Raw genomic sequence first — 19598 nt, forward strand, 5'->3', positions numbered from 1 at the left:
TATCTTCGACTCCTCGCTCTCCTTTATTCCTCATATTGAGGCAGTAGCTAAATCTTGTCGATTTTTCCTGTATAATATTGCCAGGATTCGATCATTTTTGTCTGTCTCTTCTGCCAAGACGCTTGTTCATGCACTGGTTATTTCACGGTTGGACTACTGCAACCTTCTTCTCTCTGGCCTTCCTTCTTCTCACATCAGCCCGTTGGTTTCTGTTCACCACTCTGCCGCAAAGATCATCTTCTTAGCACGCTGCTCCGACCATGTTACTCCGCTTCTGAAATCTCTTCATTGGCTTCCAATTCACTTCAGAATCCAATATAAACTTCTCCTGTTAACCTTCAAAGCTTTTCACGGTCTAGCTCCTTCCTATCTCTCCTCTCTCATCTCACACTATTGCCCCGCTCGTGCTCTTCGCTCCTCTGATGCCATGTTTCTCGCCTGCCCAAGGGCCTCTACTTCCCTTGCTCGGCTTCGTCCATTTTCGTCTGCTGCCCCTTACGCCTGGAACGCTCTTCCAGAACATTTGAGAACTACAAGTTCAACCACAGCTTTTAAAGCTCAACTAAAAACTTTTCTTTTTCCTAAAGCTTTTAAAACTTGATGTTGTGCAGACTTCTACTGTTACTTTCTACTGTTAGTTTTTCCCTACCCTGTGCCTGCTTACCCTTCCCTGTACCTGTTGGCATTCTCTTCCCCTCCTTATTGTTTTACTATGATTTTATTAGATTGTAAGCCTATGCGGCAGAGTCTTGCTATTTACTGTTTTACTCTGTACAGCACCATGTACATTGATGGTGCTATATAAATAAATAAATAATAATAATAATAATAATATAGACCGATTTCGTTAATAAATCAAGATGCCAATTTTTTCCCAACTATTCTGGCTAAAAGATTAAATAAATTTATAGCTAAGTATGTAGGGGAGGACCAATGTGGTTTTATAGCAGGAAGACAGATGCACACTTTAGTGGGTAGAGTTTTGAATGTAATTCAGGGGATAAAAAAGTCAAAGATTAAAGCGGGTATTTTAGCGTTGGACATTTTTAAGGCTTTCGATTGTGTGAGTTGGCAAGCATTAAAGATGGTTCTAAATAAAATGGGATTTGGAAATAAATTTAAAGCTATAATAGAGCAGTTATACTCCCAAAACACAGCCGTAGTGGTAGTAAATGATGGAGTTACGGATAAGATACGACTAGCCAGAGGGACAAGACAAGGCTGCCCACTCTCACCTGTCCTGTTTGTATTGGTTATGGAATTATTGGCAATTGCAATAAGAGATGATGGGGAGATAGAGGGGATAGGTAGTAGTAATACAATAAAATTGAATATGTTTGCAGATGATACTTTGATAACTATTAAGATGGAAAGATGGAAAGATGGAAAAGGTAAGATGGAAAGAATTAAACAGCAGTTGAAAGATTTTGAAGTAGTTACTGGATTAAGAATAAATTGGGCAAAATCAGAATTGATGTTATTTAACTATATTAAAAAGGAAGAAAAGGAGTGGGAAGGGAATGTTACAGAATTGAAAATTAAAGAAAAAATTAGATATTTAGGAATTAGGATTGCTAAAAATTTAGAAGATTTAGAAAATGAGAATTTAAGTGGTTTGAAAAAAGAGATATTAGAAAAATTGAAAAAATATAAAAGACTGAACCTTTCATGGTTTGGAAGAATAACATTAATAAAGATGAAGATTTTACCTAAGATTAATTTTGTTTTTAGGATGCTACCAATAAGAATTTCAGATATAGAGTTAAAAAGTTGGCAGAATATTATAAATAATTATTGTAACGCAGAGAAGAAATCTAGGATTAATAAAAGTAAATGGTATTTAAGCCAAAGAAAGGGAGGATTGGGACTCCCAAACATTAGTTCTTACTATGTAGCAAATAGGTTAAGACATATTGTTGAAGCAATTTTAGGTGTAGGTGACTTAGATTGGATGGAGGAAAAAAGTACAAGTAATATAGAATTAAAATTGCATAATGTATTTTTTAAGGAAAGAGGGAAAAGAAAATGGGTTGATGATTTCGGTAATCAGTTCTTGAAGTTCCATTGGGAACTTTGGAATAAATATAAAAAGGAGTTGCTTCCAAGCAGCTCCCCTTTAACACCGGTGATAATGTTAAAGAATTTTCCTGACGATTTAAAGAATAGATTAAGTAAAGTTCTAATGGAGAAAAATAAAATGAAATTAAGAGAATGGTTAAGAGGGATGAATACAAGAGAGAAGATGGAAGAGGTTTTAAAAGATAAAAAAATAACTTGGTTAGATTATGGGCAAATGGAACAATGGACTAAAAATTGGGTAAGAGAAAATGGAGAGTGTAGAGAGATGATGAAGTTTGAGAAATTGATTGATAAAAAAGAAATTGATAAGGGACAAAATATAGGGACAAAAGGTTTAATGAGTCAATTATACAATATATTAACTGAGAAAGGATTGCTGGATAGTGTAGGAAAATTGGTTTGGGAGACAGATTTGAAGATACAGATAGGACAGCAGAGTTGGGAAGGACTATGGAGACAGAGAGTGTTGAGAAATATGTCAGTAAGAATAAAGGAGAATTATTATAAAATTTTATGTTGGTGGTACCTAACTCCGGTTAGATTAAACAAGATCAATAATCAGTATTCAGCAGATTGTTGGAGGGGTTGTGGTGAAAAAGGAACATACTTACATATGTGGTGGGATTGTAAATATGTGCAAAAGTTGTGGAAGATGGTGTTCTTCAAGATTGAGCAGATTGTTGGAATGAAAATGGTGTTCTTCGAGATTGAGCAGATTGTTGGAATGAAAATAGAAGATACACCAAGAATTGCATTACTCTCACTGCAAGAAGCTGCAAGGTTAATCGTAGCTAGGAACTGGAAGATTCAAGGTGATTATTGTATTGAAGAATGGTATAAAGAAGTGTGGGATATTGCTATTAATGATAAATTGACATGTAATATTAAAGTGAAAAGAGGTATAGTAAAAACGAATGATTTTGAGAGAATCTGGAAAAAGTTCCTAGTATTTGTGTTTTCTAAGGGAAGCGGGAAACCACCAACAGAAGAAGCTATGAGTTTTTGGAAACAGGAATGAGATCCCGAGGTGGGGGGGTGCACTTTTATGTTGAGTATGATTATGTTTAATAGATTAAGCTTGAATATATGATACAAATGTAATTTTGTGTTTATGTACTAATGTTTTATTTTTCCTTTGTTAATAATAAAATATTTAATTAAAAAAAACCCTGTAAAAATCATGGAGTATTTAGTAATGAACATAACACAGGCCTCTACTGATTCAGATGTAACAGAGAAATAGAGTGGAGTGTCATCAGTACCAGTATATTGATGACACTGTGCTACAAAAAGCCTCACGATCACCCCCCAACGACTTCATACCAATGTTGAATAGCATTAGGAACAAGATGGTACATTGTGGCACTCCTTGACAATGGTGCCATGGAGCCAAAAACTAACCACCCCATGCTACTTGCTGCAACCAGCCCTGCAACTAAGAGCAGAACCAGTGTAAAACAGGGGCTCCTATGCCCAACTCATGGAGATGGTCCAATGGCCAAAGGTATCAAAACCATAGAGATCGAGCAAGAGTAATAAAGGTCATCCATCAGGGCGACCAAGGCCAATTCAGTACTAAAAAATAGGTCTGAACTAGTAATGTCGGAAAAATCCGGGTTGGCGATCAAGCTCTGCGAATTCTCACCAGCTCAGCACCCCCAGATGCCAGTCCTGCCCTTGCCTGATCTGGCATTTGCTGAGTGAGGCAAGCTTGGGGATTCCTTCTTATCCACGAGCCACAATTTTTTAAAAAAACAACAACCGGGTAAACTTTTTATGTAAATCACCATTTTGTACAAATGGCAGTTGTAAATAGCACCATCTATGCAAAATTGTGGGAGTGGTTGTCAAATTACACCATTTATGCCTGCAATTTTGCATAAATGGTGCTATTTACAATGCCATTTTGCTCAAACTGGCAATATATGTAAAATGCTTACCTGTGTTTTTTCACAAGGCACAATAAGGTGCCTTCTGGAAAACAATAAGACACAATAAGTGCCCCATGATATTCTGATTAACAAACTAGCTAAAAGTGGGCTAGATGGAACAACTATTAGGTGGATTCACAGTTGGCTACAGAATCGGACTCAAAGAGTGCTTATCAATGGTATGTTCTCAAACTGGGAGGAGGTAACAAGCAGAGTACTGCACGGCTCAGTCCTGGGCCCAGTGATCTTCAACATTTTTATTAATGATTTGGACAAGGAGGTGCAGGGAACACTTAGCAAATCTGCGGATGACACAAAATTGGGTGGGATAGCTAATACCCTGGAAGACAGAAATAAACTTCAAAGTGATCTTGATAAGCTGGAGCGCTGGGCTGAAAACAACAGAACAAAATTTAATAAGGATAAATGCCAAGTTCTACATCTAGGAAAAAGAAACAAAATGCATAGTTACAAGATGGGGGATACTTGGCTCAGCAATACTATACACCAGAAGGATCTTGGAATTGTCATAGATCATAAACTGAATATGAGCCAACAGTGTGAAGTAGCTGCAAAAAAAGCAAATGCTATTTTGGGCTGCATTAATAGAAGTATAGCTTCCAAATTGTGTGAGGTACTGGTTCCCCTCTATTCGGCCCTGGTTAGGCCTTATCTTGAGTATTGTGTCCAATTCTGGGCACCAAACTTCAAGAAGGATGCAGACAAGCTGGAGCATGTTCAGAGGAGAGCAACGAGTATGATCAGGGGTCTGGAAACAAAGCCCTATGAGGAGAGACTGAAAGAACGGGGCATGTTTAGCCTGGAAAAGAGAAGACTGAAAGGAGACATGATAGCACTCTTCAAATACTTGAAAGGTTGTCACACAGAGGAGGGCCAGGATCTCTTCTTGATCATTCCAGAGTGCAGGACACGGAATAATAGGCTCAAGTTACAGGAAGCCAGATTCCAGATGGACATCAGGGAAAACTTCCTGACTCTTAGAGAAGTACAACAATGGAACCAATTACCTAGCGAGGTCGTGGCCTCTCCCACACTAGAGGCATTAAAGAGGCAGGTGGACAGACATCTTTCAGGTATGCTTTAAGGTGGATTCCTGTATTGAGCAGGGGGTTGGACTTGATGGCCTTATAGGCGCTTTCCAACTCTGCTATTCTATTATTCTATTTCTGATGGAGATCCATGGAAATGAGAAAACAAAGTTTCATCATTCTGCCCAATTCAGGTGTTGACATCCCCTACCATGATCACAATAGCTTCTTGATACAAAACTATCATTTATTTATTTATTACGTTTTTATACCGCCCAATAGCCGAAGCTCTCTGGGTGGTTCACATTTAGTTTAGTTTATATAATCTTCTAATCTTGGCCAGATATCCTTAATCAATTGCTTTTCTCGCTGTGGAAGAAAGTAGATGATTATTCTCCCGATGGAGGGAAGTAAATAGTGGGGTCCCACAGGGATCGGTATTGGGACCAATTCTTTTCAACTTGTTCATAAATGATCTGGAATTAGGTGTGAGCAGTGAAGTGGCCAAGTTTGCAGATGACACCAAATTATTTAATGTTGTTAAAACACAAAGGGGGTGTGAAGAGCTCCAAAGGGATCTCTCCAAGCTGGGAGAGTGGGCGTCCAAATGGCAGATGCGGTTCAATGTAAGCAAGAGTAAGGTGATGCACGTTGGGGCAAAAAAAAACCCAACTTCAAGTAAAACCTGATGGGATCTGAGCTGGCTGTGACCGAGCAAGGAAGAGATCTTGGGATTGTGGTGGACAGCTTGATAAAAATGTCCACCCAGTGCGCGGCCGCTGTAAAGAAGGCAAACTCCATGTTAGGCATTATAAGAAAAGGAATTGATTACGAAACAGCCAGTATCATGCTGTCCTTATACAAATCGATGGTGCGACCACACTTAGAATACTGTGTACATTTCTGGTCACCACACCTAAAAAAGATTATAGAGCTGGAAAAAGTGCAGAAAAAAGCAACTAAAACGTTTAAGGGGCTGGAGCATCTCCCTTATGAGGGAAGGTTACATCAACTGGGATTGTTTAGCTTAGAGAAAAGGATGCTAAGGGGAGACATGATAGAGGTGTACAAAATTATGCATGGTTTGGAGAATATGGATAGGGAGACATTATTCTCCCTCTCTCAAAATACTAGAACCCAGGGTCATCCCTTGAAGCTGATTGTTGGGAGATCCAGGACAAATAAAAGGAAGTACTTCTTCACATAGCACATAGTTAAATTATGGAACTCACTACCATAAGATGTAAGTGATGGCCACCAATTTGGATGACTTTAAAGGGGGGTTGGATAAATTCCTGGAGGCAAAGGCTATCAATGGCTACTAGTCCTGATGGTTTTTGTGCTATCTCCAGTATTTGAGGCAGTAAGCCTGTGTGCACCAGTTGCTGGGGAACATGGGTGGGAGGGTGCTGTTGCACCATGTCCTGCTTGTTCATCCCTGGACGATGGCCACTGTGTGAACAGAGTGCTGAACTAGATGGACCCTTGGTCTGATCCAGCATGGCACTTCTTATATTCTTAAATATCAACGTAATACAGAAATCATACATGCAGGAAATAAGTAATAAATTACATATACTTTTTGAAAGGAAAAAAAAAAAGAGTGACACAATCTAACACTATAAATACAGTTCCTAGGACAGAATGTCTCAAAGATCTATATAAACTTGGGAATAAAGGGATTTAATTGGTTTCACTTTGGGAGGAATCATGCAAACCAGGATGGAGAAACTGATTCACCTTCAAGAAGAGGCGTTCTGTATGTCTTGGGGACCCAGACATACAGCCAGGTGGACAACTGCTTTGTAATCTGAAGGGATGTGAGCTTTCCTTGTTTATTCTTTCTGCCTCCATACATCATTTTGTGTATATTCAATAAACTGTTAAGCTGATCCATTTGTGATTTAAATCATTTACAGCACCCTCGAACCTGGTTTTAGATGGGAACTAGATCAATCAGGCTACCATAAATTGAACAATTCAAGACACTGCCCTAGTATATCCCTTCCAATACAAAATTGTAAGAATTTTGTAAGAATTGTAAGAATTCTTCTGCAAAATAGAGCAATTCATTGAGGAGGATGCCACGGGATTTAAGGGTGGAATATTATTAAAACTCACAATGGCCTATCACCGACTCTGTTTACAAGTAGAACAGTGTTCTTTGATCTAGCCACAATAAGTTCAGTTAATTTGAACTACGTCTGAGCACTCATCTGATAAGATTGCTGCAAGTATATCTCCTAGCCTCATTTCAAGCTGATTTTCAGGAAAAATTCAAAGAATTTTGAATCTGACAAATTTATTTCCCTGATTAAAATTTGAGAAAGATTTCTTCATTTTGAAATATATAATATAACCCCACCAAAGGAGATTTCTTTCGACCATGTGTATATCTTTGCTGAGTTACTTATTTTATATATCTTTGCCAATATATATAATTTTATTTTAAGTCATACAAAACAGGAATGAATACAAACAATCCCCTAACAATTAATATCAAACCAACAGTTATGTGAAATTGTATACCGTATTTCTTCGATTCTAAGACGCACTTTTTAACCAAAATAAACAGCTCTAAAAATAGGGTGCGCCTTAGAATCGATGGTGTCTTTCAATCGAAGAAATACGGTAGATGCAAAGCTGAGCAAGCAGGGCTTTCTAAGATTGTTTTGCTAGCTGATTGGAGCCTACAGCGCGCCCCGTGCAGCTCCGGCCCTCGTCAGCCGCGCCAGGAAGACACGCGGCTCCAAGAGTCAGGAGGCTCACCCCCCCAAGCACCGGGACCCCTCCCAGCCACCGCGCTGGGAAGCGCGCATCCCACCTGGAACCCCTCACACCCGCGGAAAAACCTGTGCCCAGAGGCTAAAGTGCTGCTCCACCGAAGCTGCTCTCATGCAGCAGCTCCAGTCGTCTCTCTCCTCCACATGCAGGCAGGCAGCCAAAAGAGGAAGTTCCTGCAGCAGCCGCGAGCCGGGACAAGAAGCTGGGAGGGTAAGCGCCTGTTTTTGGCTTACCCCTAAGCCTCTCCCAGCCTAGTGGCCCCAAAACCCATCTCTTTCTAAGAAATTCTAAGATATTCAAAGAAATTTATTTTTTCTTCGAATCAAAGCTTTTTTTCCTTGTTGGTGGCACTGAAATTAGTGTGCGCCTTAGAATCGATGGCGTCTTACAATCGAAGAAATACGGTAACATACAAAGAAGAAAAAATAGAAGTTGATTGATACAACTTCTAGGGGGAGGAAGTTTAATCGAAGTAGAGAGAAAGAAAAATTAAAAAGAAAAAAGGAGACCAAAAAAAAAAACCACAGCAAAAAAAGAGAGAAGGAACCAGAAAATAAATTATCATATGTATGTTACATGGTATGTAAAGAAGGAATTTCTTACCGCTGTCCCTGCTGGTGTGTGAATATGGACAATGCACTTAATGTCAGGTCGAGCTGCATAAATGGCAGAGTGCAACGTGAAGCCAGCTTGATTAACTCCCAGATTAGTGCTTCCACGATCTACTACATCACCTTGAATATTTACTTTAACCTGGCAATAAAAAAGTACCTTAATACCAGAAATGATTTATTTTTATTCAAGACATTTTTTTATCATAGAATCATAGAATAGCAGAGTTGGAAGGGGCCTACAAGGCCATCGAATCCAACCCCCTGCTCAGTTATTTTAAATACAACTCAATGAATGCAAATATAAAATGCATAAAAATATAATCCCACCAAACAAGGACAGGAACAAACAAAAGACTCATATGGGGCAGCATTCCATACATTCATTCACCCTGAAGCCATCTAGCAAGCATCTTTGCACTTCCACCCTTCCTATCCTGCAAACATCCAGTCACTAAACAGGAGAAAAAAGCAGCTCCCCTGTCATCAAGTTGTTCATGGAAAAAAGGGAGAGGTCATTTCCCATTGAGATATTGCTGGTTGCTGCAGCAGAGTAGTGCTGTTGACACTTTCTCTAAAAGCCCTGCTTGTGGTCAAAACCAAGTGGTTTTACTCCCATCCATTGGTGGGTGTTTTTTTTTGGGGGGGGGGGAGAAAGCACCATCAATAACTTTACAGTGAAGCACTTGCATGTGGGGTTTATTTTATATTACTCCTTAACACCAATACAAAAGAGTTTAGAAATTGTTCCTATATGAAGTATAGTCCATTATTATTGTGTGGTCTTGGGGTCATGAATGCAGTGCCTGCAGACACTAATGTTTGCCCAAATGCTGGCAATGGTGTCCACCAGGCTATCTGCTCACCATGGCGCCATATTACAAAAATATACATTGTCACTAAAATTCTCCCCAGCTTGTGCTGCTCATCTGTCAGCATGGTATTCTGGGTGGGCCTTTGTTGCACACTCACTCACTTGTTTGCCCTGAGGGAAGACAGAGGACCCATTGTGAACCAGATGTGCCTGAGCTGAGCTACTGCATCAGGGATTTGAAGGAGGAAAGGCAGATAACATGGAGTGTTGGGTACAGCCATTAACTGATAAAGAGCTTGCTATTGTAGTCATCTTGAGGTCAGAACTCAGGATCAATGTGGTTCTCAGTGAGAACTCAGTGTAATCTTTTGGTCAATTCTACACGTGGTATAAGAGGCCTGTAGGTTGCTGCAAACCAGCCAAGGGGAAAGGCACAATCTCCCCCACCCACCCACCCACCCACCCACCCCCAAAAAACCTACAAGAGAGCAAACATTCTCACAGTACCTAAGTGTTTTATACATCTACATATATTAGAGTAAAATTCATTCTTCACAGGCATGTAGGAATACATAAACGTATATAAACATTTACTTCCAAACCCAACATATTTTTTAAAAAAAAAAATTAAAGAATTTTAATAAGCTAATTTCCTTAAAAATCAATAAAAATATATCATCTATAAACATTGTGTGTATTCTTTTATCAGTTCACTTGGAATTTTTCAATCAATCAGGTAAAATCATATTCATTTTATACCCAAGGGCCAAATTTGTTCTGAGCAAGCATGTTGGGGGTTGCATGGCAGCAGTGGGAAGGACCATGCCATTAATGGCATGCAGCTCTAATGTATTTGCTCAGATTTCACTCATGCACACATACACATATAATGTCACACACAATCACTCGCATCACCCCTCCCCTGCACAATCAGGCTTTAAAAAAAGCCTCCACCAAATGAAGGAAGGATAAGGGATGGGTGATTTTTCAAATCAGAGTCACAGCATTGGGGACCCTGGCAGCAATCCCCCAAGAAATGCCCCTCATGAAGCAATTAGGGTTTTAAAAGCCTCCATTGGCACCAATGGAGTCTCATTGCAGACAGGCTGGAGGAGGAGAAATCCTTTATCACCTGGCAGGCCAGAGGGGTGTGTGGCTTCCCATGGTTCAGACATTTCTCATCCTTATTCTAGGTGAAATATTTTTAATTGGTTCTTTTGTAAGAAATTGGCTTGTTAAAATATCTGTCTTAGGGGGCTATGCATGTTTAGACAGAAAGAAATTCTACAAGTCCCTGCATGGAAATTATAGGACTTTTTTCTGTCTAAACATGAGTAGCATTGGACCTTTAATTTTTTAAGGTTAAGTTGGTTTAAGTTTGGAAGTAAATGTCCGTCTGTATTTTATGTATTCCTAGATGTCCCTGAAGGAGGAATTTCACTCTGAAGCACTGTGGCTGTGAATAAACCCTAAGCCTGCTGCCACAGAAAGGTGTTGTAGCATGAGGCTGTGTTTCAACATGGTGTTGTGAAAATCTGAAGCAGATGGAGCACAAATCAACTCTGTACACCTCGCCAAGGCACAGGACACACTTTTCATGTCTGTCAGTAATGGGGATTTCATCCCTATGATGGTGGCATTGCTTGAAGGAGCTGCATTGCTCCATAAAAGGCTGACAGAACCAAACCGTTAAATACATGTGGATGGGGGACGAGGGACTACCGATTGAGAAAGCTTCGCAAAATTCTCTGTAATGCTATTCAAGCGGCATTCAAAAAAGTACAGAGTGAGAAGCCTGTGCAAAGCATGGGTTACATTCACTTGAAAGGAGTGGCAAGTTCCACCTCCAACTTTCTAAAGGTCTAAAAATTTCCAAAGTGTTGCTTGGCACAGGTATAGAATGCACAAGCTTATAAACTGTATGTTTGTTACAAATTCAACTATTTTGAGTCATATCAGGATAAGTTTGTTTTCCACTTCAAGAAATCTGGTTAAAATGTGGACTACTAACATATGTAACTATATAGATAAAGCGAATTACAAACATTCCATTTTATTTCTGTCATGTTTAAATAAACATAAACATTGCATCATTCCTATCAAATTTGGCTTTGAAGTACTATGCAGAATGAAAATTAAAAACTAACAAGTGGGGAGAAACGAAAAAGTCAGTGGCTCATCTAGTTTCTAGTCCCTGGAATCAGGAGCTCCCCCTCAGTGACGCATAATGCCCTGCTGCTGTTTTTCTTTCCAAGCTTCAAAAAGGCCCTAGCAACAGAGCCCCATCTAATCGGTTCTTTTTCTATCAGACAGAGAATCATAGAATAGTAGAGTTAGAAGGGGCCTATGAGGCCATCGAGTCCAATCCCCTGCTCAATGCAGGAATGCATCTTAAACCTGGCTTCCTGTAACTTGATCCCATTATTCCGGGTCCAGCACTCTGGGAGGATCAAGAAGAGATCCTGGCCCTCCTCTGTGTGACAACCTTTTAAGTATTTGAAGAGTTCTATCATGTCTCCCCTCAATCTTCTCTTCTCCAGGCTAAACATGCCCAGTTCTTTCAGTCTCTCTTCATAGGGCTTTGTTTCCAGACCCCTGATCATCCTGGTTGCCCTTCTCTGAACACGCTCCAGCTGCCTGCATCCTTCTTGAAGTTTGGTGCCCAGAAGTGGACACAATACTCAAGATGAGGCCTAACCAGTGCCGAATAGAGGGGAACCAGTACCTCACGCAATTTGGAAGCTATACTTCTATTAATGCAGCCCAAAATAGCATTTGCTTTTTTGCAGCTACATCACACTATTGGCTCTGTGACACCCATCCTCCACTGGGTTTACTTCTGGATCACTTTACTTCTTTTGTGACTCCAAAGGATCCAGCTCAGGTGCACTTCTGCTTGGGCCCCCACAGCAGCACAGATCAGCACCCTTGACCCAATCTTCTCCCTTCCGCTGCCACCATGATTACCTGTACCCTTCCCACACCAGGATTAAATAAACGTTCTTTATTTAACAAGATGATTATGCAGGTTCAAAGCTTATTGGTTTCTCTCAGTGACAAGCGTATGGTTTTAGAGCACAAAGCATAGTGGTTTCATAGGTTAATTCACTTTAATGTTTCACAAAATATAACTTCAAGTACTCCTACCTACTCTACCCCTCTCTAAACTACCCTGTAAACTACTACTCTAAACCACCAAAACAACAAATACGCAGACCCTTCCTATCTCTATCCCAAAGTATTCAATGCCTTTTCTCCTCAGAAGCAGCCTATATATTCCCCACAGTCTTCCAACTCCTCCACTTCTCACACAGCCAATCCAGGTACTCCACACAAACATCCAATCAGCACTCTCCTTCCATCCAGCACTCATTAACTGTTCTATGACCCATACTTACCAATCTGCAACAAACACACAGTGAGTACTTACTTTAAACTCAGCAAAACTTAACACTATAGTTAACAGCATAGGCATAAGCAGTAAAACATCACATCTCCCCACCCTTAAAACGAAGCGGAGTATGCCTCTTTAGTCCTAAGTGTTGAGCACTTCAGCCTTTTGTCTGACATCTTTTATCAATTTACCATCCTCATTAAGCAGATGAACCACCATTTCTTTCCTCTGTCTTTTACTATTCATGTATCTGAAGAAAGCCTGTTGCTTTCCCTTGCTAATCTAAAATCATTCTCAACTTTAGCCTTCCTGACACCATCTCAGCATTTCTGTGCTACCTGTCTATACTTTTTTTTTTGTAGCCTGGCCTTCCTTCTAAGCTTTTTGTGGAGCCACATTTGTTTCTTCTGTTGTCTTCTAACTTTTTTCCTTGTTGGAGTTGTTTGTAATTGTGCCTTTAAAATTTCCTTTTTAAAAAACTCCCATCGATCTTGGACTCCTTTTCCCATTCGGGTCACTTGCCATAGGACCTTAGTTATCATAGTTCTGAGTTTTTAAAATCAGCTTTCCTAAAATCCAGAGTACATGTATGGCTACACTCAGCTTTTGCTTCCTTTAAAATCAAGAATTCAAGTATGATGTGGTCACTCCCCCACCCCAGGTTCCTGTAATTGCCACTTTATCAACTAAGTCATCCTTATTGGCCCATATCAAGTCAAGGATAGCTGAACCTGGGAACTACAGACCAGTCAGTCTGACATCCATCCCTGGGAAAATTTTGGAGCAGATTATAAAGAAGTCAATCTGTAAGCACCTTGAAAACATTGCAGTGATTATTAGATGCCAACATGGATTTGTCAAGAGCAAATCCTGTCAGACTAATCACCAAGTGTATTGCTCTATATCCCATTGTACTTAATACATGGAAAGATTAAATACCAGGGGCCCAATCCAGAGTTACTTGTGATCAAGTCTGATCAAAAGCAATTGGTCTTAAATTAGTTGTGACTAACTTGTTCCAATTGACCTTAACAGTCACCACTAAATTGTGAGAAATATGTTCAAGAATTTTGGTTTGTTTGAATGAAAGAATCTTGCACTTACCAGACTAGATGCAGTAACCTCACTATAGAGAAGACCAAAAGGCACAATGAGAAAGTGTTCCTGCTCCAAATTTACTCTGACCTACAAATATAAGGAATAAAAACTGAATATGAACAGATAAACAAGTATTACTTTAAAACAATCCTGTTTAAAACCTATAATATACTGAAATGTGTGTAACCCAGATGTGTCTATAAAATCATAAATAAAAGTCCATGAAAGACCTAAAAGCAAATTAATGTTGAGGTATAAATGGGGTCCCGAAGATTATAGTCTGCTGTTAAGGCCTTAGCAAAATATTTTCACCAGAGTGCTACCATTTTACCAGACATTAAGGAAGATTAAATATTGGCAAACTGAGGTTGCAAACCTTAGCAAAGGTTTAGACCATGTTAGGTCTCACATTTTTGGACCATTGTGCATATTGCATACCCATTACCAGCTCTGAGAATGAACAGCAATAAAATCTACACAAGAAGCCCTATTTACTCATTCCATATGTGCTGCAAATTTCTAATGAGAAATTAAAGGACAAAAGTATCTACCAGTTGGAAAAGTTCACCCAATTTGCCCCCTATGCATATTTGAGAAGTGATCATAATTTACAAGTATCAAGTAGTCTCAAATCTAATCAGGATAACTGGTATAGAGCAAAGTCTTAAGTTTCCCTTTGCACACAAAGGAACTGTAGTTTCATTCATAAGGCTGCTGGCCCTGTCCTACTCCTATCCCACCTCACTGCCAAATACAGTTTCTGGCTGGGGAGATTCCTCATCGCATTCTCATGAGGCCATTGTCATTCCAAAAAAACAGGGTGAAGGGTCAGAAAAACATGCCTGATGAATGCAAGCAGGGATAAACGTAGCAGCGCGAATGCAGACAGTACTAAAACTCTCCATCCTTTCCCCATCGAACATTTTAGTTAGTCTTAAATAAATATCAGAAGTACTTTTAATAGATGTCAGCGTTGAGGCCTTGAGGTTTCTGATGACTCCGATTCTAAATCAGAACTGGGACAGCTAGATCAGAGAACGAGGGAGGAATCTCCCTCCAGACAAACAGATGGCCAAGGCTACCTCCACCCCCCCTCCACCATGGGAACCCAAGTTTCTGAGGAGTTGGAAGAGGAGCGTGTCTTGAGAGATGCAAGAGTTGGAGTGGGTAGAGATAGGGATGGAGCTAAGATGCTCTGCCAGGATAGCCACTCTTAGAAGCTAATGTAGAAGGGGGGGCGGAGCCGGACGCCATGACTGGTAAGATCTCTCCTTAAGGGCTCCCGATCGGGAAGATCTGGAAAGCTAATTATCTCACTTAAAAAGGCATGGGTCATTAATGAAAATGAAGGTTGATGATTATGAGTGCTAAGAGAGGGTGAAAATCCTGTTTTCGGAAGCAGACTCAGAAAAAGGAGGGAGGAAAGCAGCCCGTTCCTTGGCTGTAAACAGACGGAAGGAGTGGGGAGTTAGAAAACGAAACGAACTTTGCTACAGCTCTCCCGTCTCCTAAGTCTGATAAGCGGTGATTTATACTCCTAATCTGAGAGAAAGGTTTATTTGGCAGTAAATTCACCCTTTAAAAAAGCACCGAAGAAGAAGTGTTTATTTGCGCAGAAAGAGAGATGGTGTGGATTGTAAACAGGACATTGACTCAGAGCTAAAAATAGACCCATGCCGTACGTTAGAAAAAAAAAAAAAAAAACCGGGGAAGGCTACTTGGCAAAGAGTTCATCCTTCTAATCATAATTTGGCCCGTCTTGAGAAAGTGTCTGCAGAAAAAGACTCACAAAGTTGTGGAAGTGATAGCAACGGATTTGTCAAGATGGCTGAGGGATCTGGCACGGTGCCAATTTCAACTGCATTGGAAGAATTGAAGAAACTGATTCTGGATAGCACTGCCACTTTGAGCAAGAAGATGGATGTTAATGAAAAAAACGCAGCAGCACGGATGGGGGTGCTTGCAGATAAGATTGCGCAAAATGACAGAGAGATAAAGAAGCTGGATGTGGAAGTAAAAGCACTTGTGAAAAAACAGGATGTCTTTGAAAAAAGTTGTGAGGTGAAATTTCAAGATCAAGATCTAAAGTTGATCCAACTTCAAGATCAGGATCGTCGTTGTAATGTACGCATTAAACAATTTGCTGAAGAACCAGCAGAGGATTTGAGAAAAATAGTTTTGAAGTGGTTCAACGATATGATGCCAGATTTGGATATAAAAGACTGTGATATCGAAAGGATCCATAGAGTGGGAGGAGCAAATTATAGAGGATCAACCAGAGACATTCTTGTGAGATTTGGCAGTTACTACAAAAAAGAGCAAGTGATGAAGAAATTGAGGTCTATGGCCATGATTAAATATAAAGGCAAAGCAGTGCAAGTATTCAACGATCTTTGTCAGCAAACACTCCAATGGAGGCGCAGCGTTAAGCAAATAACTGAAACGCTAACAAAAAATACAGTGAGATATTCTTGGGGTTACCCTGTTTTTTTAAAGTTTTCCTATGCTGGGGGCCAACACAGAGTAACCTCTTTGGAGCAGGGCAAGGAGCTGCTGAAGAGTTTGGGGTTATTTAGGGATGCAAGTCTTGGAGCTGGAGTTGGGAATGGAGCCAAAGCCGGGGCGTCTGGGACGGGGTAAAATGGGGAATGGTATTATGAGATAATAATATGTTAAGTAGTTAAGTACAGAGATCTTGCCGTTAGGGCGGGGCCCCGCCTCCCCCCTAAGTTAGATAATGGCCGGAGTAATAGACTCACGGGGATATGGGGAGGGGGAAGGTAGTGGGGGGGAAGGGGGGTTGGGGGGGATTAATAGGGTGGGAGGGAGGGAGTTGAAGGGGGGTTCAGGGTTTATTTTTATTTTTGTTGTTGTATATGTTTATGAGTTGCAGAGCACACGGGATCGGAAGGAAAATCAAAAGGGTGATTATGAATAAGAATATTAAAGTATCAACGCTTAATGTTAAAGGTCTGGGGGCAGTCGTGAAAAGGAGGAGAATAGAACAAATGTTAAATAAAGAAAGATCTGATATTATTACGATGCAAGAAACACACCAAAAATTTGATAGCGTACATGAAATTCGGACAAGGTGGTCTGTTTATTATGAAAAGTCATTAGGGACGTCAAAAAAAAATGGAGTAGCAATTTTGATTTCAAAAAAAAGTGGATTCATACTGAAAACTGTAAAAAAGGATGATAATGGTAGATATCTTATGATAAAAGGGCAAATAGAAAGTGAACAATATACATTAGTAAATGTTTATGCCCCTAATGAGAGACATAGAGAGTTTTTTATGGATTTATTTAATGAAATAGAGGAGTTTAGGGAAGGATATCTTATTTTAGCTGGGGATTTTAATATGGTAATGGATAATAGAGTAGATAGATCAAACCCCACAAATGTGGAAAAAAGAAATAATACTATATTGAATAAACTAGTAAAAGAAAAAGATTATGTAGATTGTTGGCGTTTACTGAATAGATCGAATTCGGGATTTTCTTACTACTCCTCAGTTCATCAGACATATTCTAGAATAGATTATATAATGGTTTCAAAAGAGTTTGCAAGTAAGGTATGTAAAATGGAAATGGGGGTAATAAAGGTAACAGACCATGCATTGTTAAGTTTAGAGTTTACAGTTAAAAAGAATTATAAGGAAGCGTTTAGGTGGAAACTAAACACAAAACTTTTGAAGTATAATAACGTGGTAGAAAAAATGCAAAGAGAATTGACAGAGTCTTGGGAAATTAATGAGAAGGGAGGAACGTCAAGGGCAGTAGTTTGGGATACCATGAGGGCAGTATCAAGAGGGATATGTATTAGAGAAATGTGTAATTTAAGGAGGCAACAAGTAGCATAGCAGGAACAATTGGAGGAAGAGATTAAGAAAATGGAGAAAGATTATTGGCAATATAAAAATAAATATAAATTAATAGAAATACAAGCAAAGAAAAAACAATTAGAAAATTTAAATTTAGAGGAGGTTCAAAAAAATTTAATATATATGAAAAGGGAGTATTTTGAAAACAGTAATAGGAATTCTAGATTGCTTGCCAGGCTCACACAAAAAGAAAAAGCCAGGAATGGGATAGGGATTTTGAAGGATAAACAAGGGAAGTATTGTCATACAATGAAGGATAAAGTAAAGATTTTTCAGGAGTTTTATCAAGAATTGTATAAGGGAAAGGATATTCAAAAACAAAAGTTGGAAGCTTATATAGAAAAGTATAGAAAAGTATATAAAGAAGAGAATAAAAATAGAGCATAAAGAGTTAATGGAAAAGGTAATAACTCAAGGAGAAGTAGAAGAAGTAATTGAGAACTTGAAGCCGGGTAAATCACCGGGGGGAGATGGTTTAGGTCCAGAATATTATAAGGTTTTTAAAAGAATTTTAGTACCAAAATTATTAAATTTGTATAATTCCATATTGGAAGGGGATAGAACGCCAGAATCATGGGAACATTCATTAATAATTTTAATACCAAAACCAGATAAAGATTTGACTGTCCCTGATTCATATAGACCTATTTCATTAATAAACCAAGATGCTAAGATTTTTTCAACTATTTTAGCAAGGCGGTTGAATAAATTTATAGAGGAATACATAGGGGAGGACCAATGTGGATTTGTGGCAGGTAGACAGATGTCTAATTTAGTGGGAAGAGTATTAAATGTAATACAGGTGATAAATAAGTCTAGGGTTAAAGCGGGAATTCTGGCATTGGATATTTTTAAGGCTTTTGATTGTTTGAGCTGGCAAGCTTTAAAGATGGTTTTAAATAAAATGGGGTTTGGAAATAAATTTAAAGCGATAATAGAACAGTTATACTCTCAAAATACAGCCGTAGTGGTAGTGAATGATGGTGTGACAGATAAGATATGACTAGCCAGAGGGACAAGGCAAGGATGTCCGCTCTCACCAGTCCTATTTGTAATGGTAATGGAATTATTGGCGAATGCGATACGAGAAGATGAGGAGATTGAAGGAATAGGTAGTATGAAAGAAATTAAATTGAATATGTTTGCAGACGACACGTTGTTGACGTTAAAGAATCCAATAGAGAAGATGGGGAGAATTAAACAGCAACTGAGAGAATTTGAGGATATTACGGGGTTAAAAATAAATTGGTCTAAATCAGAATTGATGTTGTTTAATTATACTAAAAAGGAAGAGAAGGATTGGGAAGAAAAGAGAAATGAGAGTTAAGAATCAGATTAGATATTTGGGAATAAAAATTACGCAGAAGCTAGAGAGTTTAGAGAAAGAGAATTTAAATGGGTTAAAAAAAGAGATTTTAGCAAAATTGGAAAAATATAAAAGGTTAAATTTATCTTGGTTTGGAAGAATAGCATTAATAAAAATGAAGATTTTAGCAAAGATTAATTTTGTGTTCAGGATGCTACCAATAAAAATTTCAGAATTAGAGCTAAAAAGTTGGTAAAGGATTATAAATAATTATTGTAATGGTGATAAGAAAGCGAGGGTAAATAAAAGTAAATGGTATTTGAGCCAAAAAAAGGGAGGATTGGGTCTCCCGAATATTAAATTATATTATGTAGCTAATAGATTACGATATATAGTGGAGGCAATTACAGGATATGGGGAATTAGATTGGATGGAAGAAAAAATTACGAGTAATATAGAGACTAATTTGGAAAATGTATTTTTTATGGAAGGGAAAAAAAAATGGGTGGAAAGTATAAATAACCCGCTTTTGAGGTCTCACTGGAAAATTTGGAGTAAATATAAAGGGGAGCTGCTTCCAAGCAGCTCTCCTTTGTCACCGGTAATAATGTTGAAGAATTTCCCGAAGGAATTAAAGAGTAGATTAAG

General features: G+C 39.0%; 1 protein-coding gene across 7 annotated transcripts in view; it reads right to left on the minus strand.

Moving 5' to 3' along the window:
* Positions 1–19598, minus strand: part of ADD1 (adducin 1) — a 198581-nt gene that overhangs the window by 138066 nt on the left and 40917 nt on the right. For all 7 annotated transcript variants that reach the window (XM_063135816.1, XM_063135815.1, XM_063135819.1 and 4 more), the window contains exons 5-6: positions 13767–13847; positions 8447–8596 (exon numbers count right to left, since the gene is read on the minus strand). In XM_063135816.1, the coding sequence (XP_062991886.1) occupies positions 8447–8596; positions 13767–13847 (231 nt within the window). The remainder of the gene's footprint in view (positions 1–8446; positions 8597–13766; positions 13848–19598) is intronic.

Source organism: Elgaria multicarinata, chromosome 10 (assembly GCF_023053635.1).
Source record: "Elgaria multicarinata webbii isolate HBS135686 ecotype San Diego chromosome 10, rElgMul1.1.pri, whole genome shotgun sequence".
Lineage (NCBI taxonomy): Eukaryota > Metazoa > Chordata > Lepidosauria > Squamata > Anguidae > Elgaria > Elgaria multicarinata.